This window comes from Anolis sagrei, chromosome 1, assembly GCF_037176765.1.
Source record: "Anolis sagrei isolate rAnoSag1 chromosome 1, rAnoSag1.mat, whole genome shotgun sequence".
NCBI classification, from domain to species: Eukaryota; Metazoa; Chordata; class Lepidosauria; order Squamata; family Dactyloidae; genus Anolis; species Anolis sagrei.
In genome coordinates, this window is record NC_090021.1 from 145,199,632 (window position 1) to 145,215,245 (window position 15,614).

Consider the following 15,614-nt stretch of genomic DNA (forward strand, 5'->3'; position numbering starts at 1 on the left):
TGTTCAATGTATTGTCGAAGGCTTTCATGGCCGGAATCACTGGGTTGTTGTAGGTTTTTTTCGGGCTATTTTCCTAGTTCCAACAGACCTCACTACCTCTGAGGATGCTTGCCATAGATGCAGGCGAAATGTCAGGAGAAAATGCCTCTAGACCATGGTCATATTGCCCGAAAAAACCTACAACAATCCAGTGATTCCAGCCATGAAAGCCTTCGACAATATAATCTGCACTTTGTTTAACTTTCCTGAAATCTTTCTCTGATTTTCTTTCACCTCCTTTACTGCCCGTTCCCTTGTAGCCTGCCATCAAGGCAATGATTGCAAATCTGGCCAAAAAGAAAGGAAATCTTGGAAACTGACATTGTACGCACCTTTAACATATTATTATTTATATTTATGTTAACTTTTCTTCTAATGAGGTTAAGGTGCTGTTCAGACTTTACTTCCACTCCACCTTTAACCTCATTACAACTTGGTGAGGTTGGTCAGCTAGAGAGAGAGCGAATGACAAGCCAGTGCTATGGCATCTTAGAATGTCTTTAGCCTTCTATGCAAATAGTTCTGGTGCCAAAACAAACTGCAATGTATCTAAAATACTTTAGACCAAAAATGCTTTGGATTTCTGTTTTTTTTTTCTGATTTAGGAAAACCCTGTATTTGCGTATACATAAATAATGAGATCTGTTAGAGATGAGACCCAAGACTAATCCCAAAATTCATTTATATTTCATATATACCTTACACTCATAGCCTGAAGGTAAATAATTCAGTATACAAAATGGAATTTGTGTACACTGAACCATTAGAAAGAAAAGAAGTCACTATCTCAGCCTCTAATACGGACAATTTTGGATTCTGGAATTTCAGATAAGTGATATTTAATCTATATATGGAAAAGGAGCTTTGCCATTTTTTGAGAGCAACACCATCATGTTCACCGTCTTGTCTAGTTCAGTCCATAAGTCAAACTCCCAAGTGAGGTGAACAATGTGTAGCTCCCCAGGTATTGCAGAACTCAAGCTCCAAATCCAATCTATTGCTGACTTTGCTAGAGAGGGCTATTGAGAGTGGGAGTCCAGAAAACATGAGGAAGGACCTAGGTTGCACACAGTTATGAGTGTATCTTCAGAAATGATACCCAGTTCTCTCCCCCTTCCAAGCTCTTGACACACCATCAATGTATACTTAATTTTGGCAAGACATGCCTTCTTGTAACAGCCAGAATCAATATAAATGGAAAGATTCCTTGTACAAGCATAAGCAAATCAATTCTGGAATCCCTACCCAAGCAAAGGCTGATTAATAGAAATTGACCAAGAAACGTCCTTGGCTGGATACCTTTGCTTCTGATACCACCAACAAAGAATACCTCAAAGAACCCTCCTTTGGCGGCAAAATGGGCAGCATGGTGTCTTTCATGATCAAAAACATTAACTTCTCCACCTCGCTCCAGGATACCACGGACAAGCTCCAAAACTCCTTCTCTTGCGGCCTCCATTAGGGCAGTCCGGCCTGTTGCCTACAAATCAAACGGAGTCTTGTTAAACTGACTTTGTGTCATTATTACATATACATCATATATTTCCTAAAAGAAATGTGAGGAGGTGTACAAGGTATCCTTTTCCATTTTTATCCTCACAACAACCAACTCTGGCAAAATGGTAGTGTCTGATTTCTAGGTATTTCAAACTAAGTCTCCTAGTCTGGCACCATAGCAGCTACACCATGATGACTTAGGGCCCTTCCAGACAGACCCTATATCCCAGGATCTGATCCCAGGTTTTTTGTTTACCCAGATTATTTGGCAGTGGGGATTCATATAATTCAGTTTAAAGCAGAAAACCTGGGATCAGATCCTGGGATATAGAGTCTGTCTGGAAGGGCCCTTCGTGGATCTGATGGATATCTAGATATGTTTAGTTACCATATTGGAAGGAATGCAGAGCAAAAACAAGATCTCAGGGTGTTGAAAAAGATGTTTTTATTTTTCCAAATGGCCGTCTTCATGGGCTGATATAAGATAAAAGAAAAGAGACAATGCATAAATAAATAATATTTGCTACATTAGGTACATGCACATACATCTTACATCAAACGGCATATGAAATGTCTCTATTTTAAAACATTTTGTATCCAATGCAGCAAATTGTAACTTGTACCTTATTCTAATTTGTGGCATTTATGTATTGTCACTATTCATTCTTTTTTTTTTAACAATACCTTGATACTTTGTCTCTTCTCTATATCCCTTCCATTTGGTGTTACTAGTCCGCATTGCTTTGTATTTATTATATGACACACACAACGAGGTTGTTAATTTCTATCAATCCAGCTTTGACTTATGGTGACCTTACAGTTGAGATACATCCAAAATACTCTCTTTTTAATAGCCCTCCTCAGGTCTTGCAAAATAAGGAGTGTGATTTCCTTAATTAAGTAAATCAATTTTGATTTTTTTTCTATTAAATAACTAAAGCCATTGCAGGGTTCCAGGCTGTTAAATAAACTTCTTAGATGCTTTACCCCTTGATCTATAAAAAGTGGTTCTTTCTTTACTTAGTGGCATTGTTTTCCAAGACACAAAACAGGAGGTCCAGAGCCCAAAATAAACTGTCTCCTTTGGTCATCCTCAATTTGTATGTATGTCTGTTTCTCCTACCTGATGAGGTGAAATCTATTTCAATTATGAGCCTGTACAAGTGACATTTGTTGTCTTCATTGTCAGCTGGGTGGTGAATTCACCCTGGGTTTTTGATCAATCTTTAAGAATAGCTTCAGCACCTTGAACAGCTTTTTTAAAACTCAGAATGAAATCAAATAGGGGATTTCTACCAATCTAACTATTCCACCAACCACGGACAATGTCACACTGTCCCGTGGAATGGATGACTTGAATTTTTTGACTACAGATTATTAATATGACAATCAATCAATCAGTTTTCCTAAAGTAAAAAAGGATTATTTCTTGGTTCTTAGAAATGTGTCCTGAACAGGCAAAAGAAGAAGTTGATCTTTTGCCACCTTTGCTCTTCCAAAATGCCCAGAAACATTTATGATTTGGAATTATGTTTGGATTGTAGAATATCTGTATTTCCATATCCCATATAGAGATATCTTAAAATGGGACCAAGTCTCAACATGAGATTCATTTATATTACACACATACCTTGTATATATAACCTTGAAGGAAATATATATAATTATTTAAAATAATTGACAAAGTATTTTTTTAAAAAAAAACATGCATGCAACAATGTTTGTGGCATTGAAAGCAAAGGTGTCACTAGCCATTTAAGTGGACAAATTTGGATTCTGAAGTCTTTCAGATTTTGGAATTTCAGATAAGGGAAGCTCAACCTGTTCTTGTTTTAAAAACCTATTTCTAAAGGCTAATCTGGTGCCATCAATAAACTCTATTGGTCAATCCATTTTTTAAAAATGAATTGAATTGGGGAACTTGTTTAAGCACTAATTATTATGTCTCTACTTTCAACACTCTAACTCCCCCTCCTTTCAAATGTTAAGAATGTGCTTACTGGATTTGTTGAATTTGGGTTTGCTCCTCTTTCCAAAAATTGCATACACATCTCTTTGATTTCATGTGCTTGCTCACAGGCTTGTACAAAAACAGGCTTCCCTTCAATAGTACAGTTGTTAACATCTGCTCCATATTCTAAGGCCATCTGAACACAACGATTGTGTCGTTTGGTAGGCAGAATGCAATAGAACAACACACCTGTTGAGGAATAGGGACAGAACAGTTGAACAAGCGAAGATCTGGAGTATTAAGCAGAATGAGGAAGGATCCAGTAAAATCTAACATTTCTAGGCTACAAGTACAATGCACCAAAGTTAAAGAATGAATACCTTTTCCTTCTGCATCGACAATTGTCATGTCTGCCTCTGCCTGGACTAATACATCCAAGGCCAAGTCATGGCCAAGCTCAGCAGCTTTCATCACTGGTGTGCGACCCATTCTATCCTGGACATCAGGGTGTGCTCCGAGCTCTAAGAGGAAGTTACACATGTCAATGTCGTTTGCAACACAGGCCAAGTGAAGGGCACTGTCTCCATTGATGGGCTCGGTGAAATTAATGAGCTCAGGATATCCCAGTTTAGTGAGCTTCTCAATCTGCTTTGTATCCTTTTGACGAACACATTGTAGAACTTTATAGATCTGGAGGTTCTCAAGTCTCTTGTCAGCCAAAGACATTCTCAGTCAAATCAAAAAAGGGTCTTCCCATAAAGATGGATTCTGAATAAAAAAGGTAGGAAAAAAACAGAGTCAAGTTTTCTTCACAGTGATATTCAGCCAAAGAAGCTCTGGAGCTCTAGTTGATCCATCAGTGGCCTGGACACTAAGCCAAGAGTGGGGAACCTTCAACGTTGTTGGGTTCCCTATTTTCTTTTTTGGTTTCTTTACTCTTATTTCAAAGCAATGACAAGAAATAAGAGCATATTTAAAGGCCAATAACTGCTTTCATAGAACTGAACACTTTCCAAACAGAGAACTGTTTCAGGGGATTGAGCTCTGGATATATTCTAAGCTTTTTGTTTGTAGATGTTACATTTCCATCATATTTATAAAACTAAGATAGCAACAGTGTTCCTTGCTGCATGCAAATGCCAGTTCTCTGAATACACCAAGGGAAGGATAGGGAACTAACTTCAAATCAATGTGCAAATGTGGATTCAGCATCTCCATCCACCTCGTGACACATAAGGATGATGATGCAGATTGGGAAAAGCAGGGTAACATCAAAGCAAGGTGTCTTGCCACTGTTTCAGATAATGTAATATTTTTAGACCCCAGAAAAACCTATATCGCTTTTTTACAGAGTCAAAATACAGCAAAGTGGACTTGGTGGTCACCAGGGTAGTCTCACTTTGATGGAACTATTCCCCCCTTAAAGAGCTATTCAGATTCCTTAGGGCCAGGAAATAAACATTCTGCCATAGAAAACATGTGGATTTTATATTATTTGTGATTTTATATTACTTTTATTTTACCTTGGATTTTTCTGGGTCTGTATGTTCAAATAGAACACACTTAATTTATACATTCAGATACCCCTTTGGAGAAAATGAATTTCTATACATTTCAGTCCATGCAGAATTCTCTTTGGAGTGAATTCTCTTAGGAATCAGAAAAGGAAATTCCCTCCATATTTCTCAAATAAATGACAAATAAATCATATGTGAGGGCAAAAATCTATGACTCAGAAATGTTGGTAGTTCAGGTTTGCAACATGTAAGCAAAACTAACACAACTCCTTTAGCTGATCCCAACAATTGCAATAAATAAGAACTGCACTTACATTAGGTGTCCAGACACTTCAAAAGTTATCCCAAAGATTATGGTGAATGCTCCTTTGTTCACACTAGAGAAGTTGGGCACATCAGACGAGCACTCAGGTGCTGAAACTCATGCCTCAGTTACCCAGTTAGCTCCTGCTATGATACTACATGTATAACTGCAGTAAGGACATTGTTGGCAGATCATAGATATTACTAATGATGCAACAGTGCATCATGACAACATGTCTCAACTGCCATAAGACAAAATATAAATATAGATACTGGCACATTATTTTCAACCTACATATCTACAGGGACAAAGAATATTACTATAATTACGATAATAATCAATTGAGAAAAATAGAAGAGAATAATTAAAAATGGCCAGGAATAGATGACAATAGAATGGGTTCAGCTATAGATACAGAATCTACTCCAATTCTAATAAAAATCTATAGAAAAAATTAATGCCATACAGATTGGAAACACTCGATATAAATTCCAAGAAGAAGGACACCAATGAATTTTAATAATCACAAAGAAGCCAAACAACGCTCAAAGTTCTACAACAAAAGCTTTAACTATATATGGAGTGAATAATGCAAAACATCCAAGCTGGGTTCAGGAAATGAAGAGGCACTAGGGATCATATTGCAAATGTAATGGAAAACAAATTTCCATGGAGCAGCCCATGGAAATTCAGAAGAATCATGCACATTGTGTAGATCACAAAAAACCCCAAAAAACTATGGATCACTCTTAAAGAAAAGGCTTTCATTAGGACAAGAGGGTTCCATCAGGGCAGAATATGGAGAAATTGAATGGTTTCCAATTGAGAAAGGAGCTAATCATCCAATCTGTTTAATTTGTTGCTGAACATATCATACTTGAAGCAGGATTAAATCTGGAGGGAGGGGTGTGACAGTTGGAGGCAGAAACATGAACAATGTAAGATGTGCAGGCCTTACTTTACCATGATACTAGTAGCAATGGCTTGGAACAATTGCTGAAGAAACTCAAGAAAGAAAGTGCAGACAAGTGGTTTACAGCTGAAGAAAACTAACACAATCACCATAGATTATTTACATAACTTTAGAAGAGAAAATGTAGATGTTTAAATAATTCATGATTTTCCATGTTTTGACTCAGACGTTAATCAGAATGGAGGCTGTGGTCAAGAAATCAGAAGAAGGTTAACATTTGGAAGGACAACTATGAAGGAACTCAATGGGACCATGTGAATACGTATAATGTAGATGACTACACTGAGACTGTAATGCTCTGCACATAGCATGAAAAGACCTTACTCACTAGAAAAGGCAATACTTGGAAAGTTAAAAAGCAGTAGGAAAATAAGAAGACTGCATCTATATGGATGGATTCAATCAAAGAAGCCATGACTCTGAGATGACAGGGTCTGAGAAGAAGACTATTGATGACTTGGAGGTCTCTCGTGCATAGGGTCACCAAAATTGAATCCAATTTCACAGCAGTTAACAACAATGATTACACACACACACGCATGCCAAATAAAATTATCCATGTCTTGATTTTTTAGGTCTGTTCTTGGGGCTAATTGGGAGTGCAGATTCAGAAAACTGTGTTGGATAGAGCACATTAGCTCTAGTTTCTTAGATATAGCTATCATGATTTTCTATGGGCAAGAAGATGGCAACCAATAGATGACATGTTTTGTAGCTCAAAAACTAAAACTGATAGAGGAAATCTGGTGCGATTTTTGGAATCGTCAAGTCAAATATACTAACATATGAGGCAACAAAATGTGTGTTGGCTAGTGTTAGAAAAGGAATGGGTAGATATCAGATACTACATCCCATCTCACCTTGACAGCTAAGAAGTCAGTCCGCTTAGTACTATAATAAGAAGCTCTCAATGAGTGCCAGGGCTTGTAAGCTATAGAGAAACAAACCAGCAAAGCCGTCTCTGAGTATTTTGCCTAAGAAACTCCCATTAAATTCACCATAAGTCAATAACTTGACTTATAACTTGAAGGCACAATGCAAATGCAGAGTACAGCTACAATTACATGTTTTCAGATACTTCAGGATCAACCCACTTCCTTTCAAGAAAATTTACTTCTGAGTAATTGCTTTACAAGATTATAGACTAAGAGACCCGAATCCTCTCTAAAACTCCCCAGTGGGAAATGCATGCCACCAAACAAGAAAGGGAGCAGGTTCAGGAATATACATATTACATAGTGGAATGGTTTGAAAGAGCCATGCAAAATTGATTATCCCAGACAAAGGATTTGGTAACACAGGCCAATATATTCCTGCCCAGCTCTTGGAATTCCCAAGAGCACCTAGTCTCCACGTTTACATGCATGATCTTGTAGCATCTTGGAGCTAATTAGAGAGAAAGTAGTTATTAATACTGTTTAGTCAGGGGTCCTCAAACGTTTTAAACAGAGGGCCAGGTCACAGTCCCTCAAAATGTTGGAGGGCCAGATTATAAATTGAAAAAAGCATGAATGAATTCCTATGCACACTGCACATATCTTATTTGTAGTGCAAAAACACTTAAAAACAATACAATAATTAAATGAAGAACTATTTTAACAAATATAAACTTATTAGTATTTCAATGGGAAGTGTGGGCCTGCTTTTCGTTGATGAGATAGGATAGTTGTTGTGTGCTTTCAAGTAGTTTCATACTTAGGTTGACCCTGAGCAAGAGCCGGTAAATGACCTTGGAGGGCCGTATCTAGCCCTCGGGCCTTAGTTTGAGGACCCCTGCTTTAAGTATTTATATCCTGCTTCCTCTCTCCCAAAACAGACTCAAAGCAGGTAAATTGGCGGCATTAGCTTGTGCTACCAACAAGCTTGTGCTACCAACAAGATCCATGGATATTCCACACCCATGTGATTACACTATGTTACACAAATGGAAACGTTTTCTGTTCCTGGTTTGAAAGTATAATTTCCTATTTAATTGCACACTCCTTACTTTGAAAGTAGTTGTTATACTCCAGACACTTCATTTTTGTGGTTGCAACAAACTATGTTGAATCAGTTGAGACTCGATGAGATAGTAATTGAAAACTATAGCAAAATGTGCTGCAGGATGCCCACAACAATGAAGTTTTTGCAGTTTAATAAACTTTTACCATGGGTTTTTTTGACAGAAGCAATTAAGAAATGACATTTATCCGATCTTCTTTCTGTTTTCTCCCCCAGCTCTTCACCATTAAAAGTTCATCTTCATTATTTTTATCAACTTGTTTTAAACCTTTTGTCTACTTTTAATTATTACCTAATAAATCTAAGAATATAATTTCATCTGCTAGTAAATTAATATTGTGTAAACAAACATTTGCTGCATTTCACTATCATCCTTTCTTCCCCTTTTTAAACATTACATATAATTTATGTATTTTTATAGGTTAATACAAGAACTGGATACCAAGAGACTCTTGGGCAAATCTCGTATTCGATGGGATGAACCAATGGTTAAGCTATTTGACCAGAAATGGAAAAGAAAAGCACAGGATCATATATTTTGGCAAATGGTAGATTTGCGTGAAGCCCAAAGGAGTGGATTGACGACAAATCAGATAGGATAGGAAAAGAAGATACAACTACCAGATTTAAAGTTGCAAGACAACATTTCTCCTCTCTTTGTTATAATATAGAGCAGAGGTTCTCAACCTTTTTTTTTAACCAGGGACCACTCTCCAACATAAGTACTAAAAGTACCGGGATTGTGGCGCAGCTGGCTGAGTGTCAGCTGCATTAAGATCACTCTGACCAAAAGGTCATGAGTTCGAAGCCAGCCCGGGTTGGAGTGGGTTTCCAACCAATTGTGTGTAGCCTGTTGTTGACCTTTGCAACCCGAAAGACAGTTGCATCTGTCAAGTAGGAAAATAAGGTACCACCTTAAAGTGTGGGGAGGCTAAATTAACTGATTTATGAGGCCATAAAAAAGACTCCAGCAAAGCATTCCAGTGGAGAAGCATGCGGGGAATGCGGAAGTGCTTCATCAGTGTCGCAGATGGACGATGAAAGCGACAGCTCCCCTGGCGGCCAGAAAAAAGTTAAATATAGCCTCTGTGTATGCCTGTATATGTTTGTATGTCAAAATTGGCATTGAATGTTTGCCATGTATGTGTACACTGTAATCCGCCCTGAGTCCCCTGCAGGGTGAGAAGAGCGGAATATAAAAGCTGTAAATAATAATAATAATAATAATAATAATAATAATAATAATAGTGTTACGAATATGTTTTTGGTCAACTTTAGATTCGGTTTGGTAATTTGGGATGCTGATTCAGAGAATTGCACTGGATAGACCACATCAGCTCTAGTTTCTGATACAGAACATATACCATTGAGCTGCCATCTGCTTGCACAAAGAAAACCATATTTAATAAGCCTCAGCACTATAAGAGCGTTTCATGAGACCAGTCACTATCATTGCAACAGTGCAGTAATGGAGATCATAACTTTTAGGTTGGGGACCACTGATATAGAGGATATAATATAGAGGATACATAAACTTTTAAATAATTTATGGATAAAATTGTAATTGAATTGAAGAAATAGATGTTTCAATTATAAATGTGTACTATGTTCCTGTCTCTCTCTCTCCCTCTCTCTTTCGGTAACAGCCTAGATCTTTGTAAAGACTCTTGGCAGGGGGATGGCATTCATAACCTTTCAGGAAAACACCTTTTGGAGATCATAACTTTTAGAAAAGCATGACTTTTCAGAGAAGAGCCAACAACCCTTTAGAGTAGAATCTTCTCTTGTGGTATATAACCAGATAGACAATGGTTTCAGTTGTTAGACTGAATAACTTGTTATCTCTGATCTGTTAGGAAAACAGAGATTTGCCAGTGCATAAAAAACAGCAGTGCTTCAGAAGTGTTTTTCAATGCCCAAAAATATATACTCTCTCATAAAACAACTTGTTTTATATCATGCACTCAAGAGACAACAATGGTTTACTCAGAGGCGGCCCTAGGTAATTTTCAACGGTAAGCAAACAGTATTTTGGCGCCGCCGCCCCCCCCCCAACCAATCATTGATATATATTTTCTGTTCGTCATGGGAGTTCTGTGTGCCATATTAAGTTCAATTTCATCATTGGTGGAGTTCAGAATGCTCTTTGATTTTAGGTGAACTATATATCCCAGCATCCCAGTAACTACAACTCGCATATGTCAAGGTCTATTTTCCTCCAAGAACGCCTCAAGAGTGCCCCTTGGCAAAATCAATTATACTGCAAATGCTTACTTTGCGTAATGGGTTGAGCCGCCCCTGGGTTTACTCACAACCTGCATGTATTCAGCATACACAGGTACAAAACTTATCAGTCCAGTTTCAGATATATTTGAGAAAATTATCTGTGCCATCCAGTCAGGGCATCTCTTACAACAAAACAACTCTCTATCCTTTTGACTATGTGACCTGCTGATGCTATCAGCAGGTCACATAGTCAAAAGGATAGAGAGACAGAGAGCGTGTGGTTTGCAGCCCCTTTTGTAACTTCTTAGGAACCACAGAGAAAAGGAAGCTGCATACCAGAACATACAAACAGGAAACAGTAAGCAGCAACAGGATCATAGATAAACATTACTAGAGAAGGTTTGAAAAAGATTATCCTTTCCAACACAATTTACTAACAATAACTCTACTTCTCCCACTTTCTTTTTTCTTTTCTCCCTGACTCTCTCTCTCTCACACACACACACACACACTCACACACACACACACACACACACACACCCCTTGTGTGGAAAAAATGGAAATATTAAAAAAAATATTCAGCACAAAGAAATATTTAAAAGCCATGAACAAAAATCAGTACTGTTCCATTATCCAGGGGGAAGCCACTAGGAGGCACAAAAGAGAGAAAGATAGTCCATTTTATTGGGGGGGCGGGGGGAGTTGAAGGAGGAAACGTATTTTCCTCACTGTTGCTAGTTATTCCCCCTTCCCACTTCCCATATCATAAAAGAGGGTTGTTTCCAGGACAGGAACATGGGTGGGGTGAATAACATGATAACAGGGGACAATGGTTTTACTCCTTCAATCTCTCCCAAATGGGCTATCCATCTCTGTCTAGTGCCTCCCGGTGGCGTCCACCTGGATAATGGAACAGTTACATAGGCCCCTTCTACACTGCCATAGAAAATCCAGATCATCTGCTTTGAACTAGATTCTGTGGCAGTGTAGACTCAAACAATCCAGTTAAAAGCAGATAACACAAGCCAACAAAATCAAACTTTTTATAATCTTCGGAAATGAGTGTAGCAAAGTTTAAATAATTTTTATGCTGATTTTAAATAGGTCTTTATTTTTTCCCATCACATCAACTTTTAAAAATATGATGAATGGCACATTACAGTAGACTACTGTAAAGTTTGCACATTTCTCATCATATGTGTAACACAAACCAACAAGTATTTTTCATCAGATACAATTTTAAGTCATTCTTATATAGTTTTTTTTGGCACTGAATTCAAATCTGTGTATATATTTTTTCTCTGTCACGTGTAGTTTTTGCGATGAGGCTAATCAAATAATTAATGCATTTACACACTGATATCAATACAGTGGGTTAAACCTCTGAGCTGATGAACTTGCTTACCGAAAGCTCACAGGTTTGAATCTGGGGAGCAGTGTGAGCTCCTGCTGTTAGCCCTAGTTTCTGTCAACCTAGCAGTTCAAAAAAAATGCAAATGTGAGATAGGTTCCACTCCAGCAGCTTTGAACTAATGGTGACATGCAAATGTGAGTAAATCAATAGGTACCGCTCCAGCGGGAAGGTAACAGCGCTCCATGCAATCATGCTGGCCACATGACCTTGGAGGTGTCTATGGACAACGCCGGCTCTTCGGCTTAGAAATAGAGATAAACACCCCCCCCCCCCCCCCAGAGTCAGACTTGACTAGACTTAACGTCAGGGTTAAACCTTTACGTTTACTATCAATACAATCTAATTTATATCAGTCCGTAAATGCATTAATTATTTGATTAGCCTCATTGCAAAAACTACACACGATAGAAAAAAAAAACACAGATCTGAATTCAGTGCAAAAAAACTCCTAAAATCACATCTGATGAAAAATACTTGTTGACTTGTGTAATGTAGGCTGTTAGGAATTGTGGGAGTTGAAGTCCAAAGCACCTGGAGGGCCAAAGTTTGCCCATGCCTGATCTACACTGTTGAATTCAATGTAATCTTTAATCACCATGGCTCAGAGGTATGTATGGAGTCAAGGGTGTTTTGCCATTTTACAAGCTATGAGGGTTGAATGAAAAGTAATGCCCCCATCTTTGTAACTCCTCAACAGATGGTAGTACTAGTATGCGACAGGTACTGGCTTGTTCAGTAGACTCTCCTCTACAGTTCCATTTTGGTGGGAAGCCTTATCATTGAGTGGTTGTGTTGTTAAAGTGCAAAGTATGGAACCCTGCGCAGATGGTCGGTCAATGCGACTTAAGCAATGTGCAGTCACTGAATTCTTGAGAGCAAAAGGTGTCACCCAAAGGAGATTCATCAGAGAATTGCGTTGATGTGCAATAAATTTCTGCCTTATTAAAATATTCCCATCCAAACCCAAGTAACCAAGGTGGAGGCATTACTTTTCATTCAACCCTTGTACCTCATCACACTAGAGACTGAATCCATTTAAAATCCAGTTTCTGCCTCCTGCAGAATTCTAGGGTTTGTAGTTTAGGGAGGACCCTTTAACAACCTTACTAAAATACAAACCCCAGAATTCTGCAGGAGGCAGAAATCGGATTTTTAAGTGAATTCATTCTCTAGTGAGAAGAAGCAGAAGGTCTAGCTGCCATCTCTGCCAAAGCATGTAGCTGACTAAAAACCTTAGCTTTCCATAACATTGAGCCATGCTCATTAAAGAGGGGTCATTTGCATTAATCACATCAGACTAGAGCTGAAAGGGGAGGTAAAGAGTGAAATCCTATGTCTGCTTCCTCCTGCAGGAGCCTGGGCTTTGCAGTTTAGCGGAGGGAGGCTCAGCCAGAGAGATCCTGATTCTCATTCAGTGACCAAGCAAAGAATTCTGCAGGAGTATTGTCCAAGGCTTTCATGGCTGGAATCACTGGGTTGTTGTAGAGGCTATATGGCCATATTCTAGAAGTATTCTCTCCTGACATTTAGCCTGCATCTGTGGCAAGCTTACTTACTTACTTAGGCGATCCCTCATTGTCCAAGTAGGATAATCCTCCAGGGTGGGTCTGTAGGTGACTATTGAGCCCTATTCTTGATCAACATAGGGACCAACAAACACACCTACTTACTTAGGTGATCCCTCGTTGTCTAAGTAGGATTGTCTTCCATGATCGGTGTATTGGCAGTGGGTCCGTAGGTGACTGTGGAACCCTATTCTTGACCGCATCTTCTCCTGCAGTGAGGGCATCGGTTTCCAGGTGGAAGGCTGTCCCGATCGGGGTTGGCTTGACACGCTTTCCTCTTAGCACATTGCTCTTTCACTCTCCATTTATGCCTCTTCAAAATCTACAGCACTGCTGGTCACAGCTGACCTCCAGGTGGTGTGTTCAAGGGCCAGGGCTTCCCAGTTCTCAGTGTCTATGCCAGAGTTTTTAAGGTTGGCTTTGAGCCCATCTTTAAATCTCTTTTTCTGCCCGCCAACATTCTGTTTTCCGTTCTTGAGTTCGGAGTAGAGCAACTGCTTTGGGAGATGGTGGTTGGGCATCCGGACAACATGGCCGATCCAGCGGAATTGATGGCGAAGGACCATCGCTTCAATGCTGGTGTTCTTTGCTTCTTCCAGGACGCTGATGTTTGTCCGCCTGTCTTCCCAAGAGATTTGCAGGGTTTTCCAGAGGCAGCGCTGATGGAATCGTTCTACAAGTTGCATGTGACATCTGTAGACGGTCCATATCATGTGATCCATGCACACAATTTCACCAATGGGAAGTGGCAGTCATCTTCATTGTCACACAGGCAGTTGTTAAATATGTATTTGGAGCCCAATGGATGATAAGCAAATAATTGTTGTTGTTCATTCGTTCAGTCGTCTCTGACTCTTTGTGACCTCATGGACCAGCCCACGCCAGAGCTCCCTGTCGGCTGTCACCACCCCCAGTTCCTTCAAGATCAGTCCAGTCACTTCAAGGATGCCATCCATCCATCTTGCCCTTGGTTGGCCCCTCTTCCTTTTACCTTCTACTTTCCCCAGCATAATTGTCTTCTCTAGGTTTTTCTGTCTCCTCATGATGTGGCCAAAGTACTTCAACTTTGTCTCTAGTATCCTTCCCTCCAGTGAGCAGCCGGGCTTTATTTCCTGGAGGATGGACTGGTTGGATCTTCTCGCAGACCAAGGCACTCTCAGAACTTTCCTCCAACACCACAGTTCAAAAGCATCTATCTTCCTTCGCTCAGCCTTCCCTAAGGTCCAGCTCTCACATCCGTAGCAAATAATACTTATAGGCATATAGCAGGGTTGGGAAGACAATAGCTTTATAAACAAGCACCTTGGTGTCCCGGTCTTCAAACACTGTCTGCTTCACAACCTCTGAGGATGCTTGCCATAGATGCAGGCAAAACATCAGGGGAGAATGCTTCTAGAACATGGCTATATAGCCCGAGAAACCTACAACAACCCTATCCTGCAGGAGACAGCTCCAGTGTTTTAATTGGGATGCTGCACATTCTTTGCTCTTCCATCTCTAGTGTGATGAAGGGCTTTAGCTGGCAAGAGTAATGGACCAAAGCAAAGACAAAGGGTTGAGTCCAAGGCATGGCCATTGAACTCAAGGCTGGAGGTGCTTGCCTTTCCCCTCCTTGGCTCACCTGCTCCGGCGGCGCCTTCGCCCAGGCGGCATGGCTGGCTCTGGAGGGGAGGGGGAGCCGGGCTAGGAGGGCCAGGAGGAGGCCAGTGTTAGCCCAGGACTCTATGGCAACGGAAGTGAGGGAGAGGCTGGGGAGGACTCTGCGTAACAATGGAAGCAGTAGCAGCAATAGTAGCAGGCGCCGCCTCCGGAGCTGTCGCGGCCCGAGGCGCAAAGGGAAGGCTGGAGAGAGGCATCCTTGCTGCCGCCGCCTTTAGCAAAAGACCAATCAATCCATGCTCTTCCTGCTTTGGAGGCTCACTGGAAAGCAGGCAGGCAGGAAGCAGCTCTCGGGCTGATTCTGCACTGCCAAATAATACAGGATATGCAGGATTTCGGTCAATCCAGTGGTTCTCAACCTGTGGGTCCCCACTTATTTTTTATGTTTTGCCTTTCTCTCCCAGAAATACTTACAGCTGGTAAACTGGCTGGGATTTATGGGAGTTGTAAGCCAAAACACAGGCTGAG

At 40.0% G+C, this 15,614-nt stretch overlaps 1 protein-coding gene across 1 annotated transcript in view; it reads right to left on the reverse strand.

The window, feature by feature from the left end:
* Positions 1-15,377, reverse strand: part of ANKEF1 (ankyrin repeat and EF-hand domain containing 1) — a 36,414-nt gene extending 21,037 nt beyond the window's left edge. The window contains exons 1-4 of the mRNA XM_060785789.2: positions 15,109-15,377; positions 3,868-4,255; positions 3,537-3,736; positions 1,370-1,519 (exon numbers count right to left, since the gene is read on the reverse strand). Coding sequence (XP_060641772.2) covers positions 1,370-1,519; positions 3,537-3,736; positions 3,868-4,213 — 696 coding nt within the window. The 5' untranslated portion in view covers positions 4,214-4,255; positions 15,109-15,377. The remainder of the gene's footprint in view (positions 1-1,369; positions 1,520-3,536; positions 3,737-3,867; positions 4,256-15,108) is intronic.
* Positions 15,378-15,614: the final 237 nt, after the last annotated feature.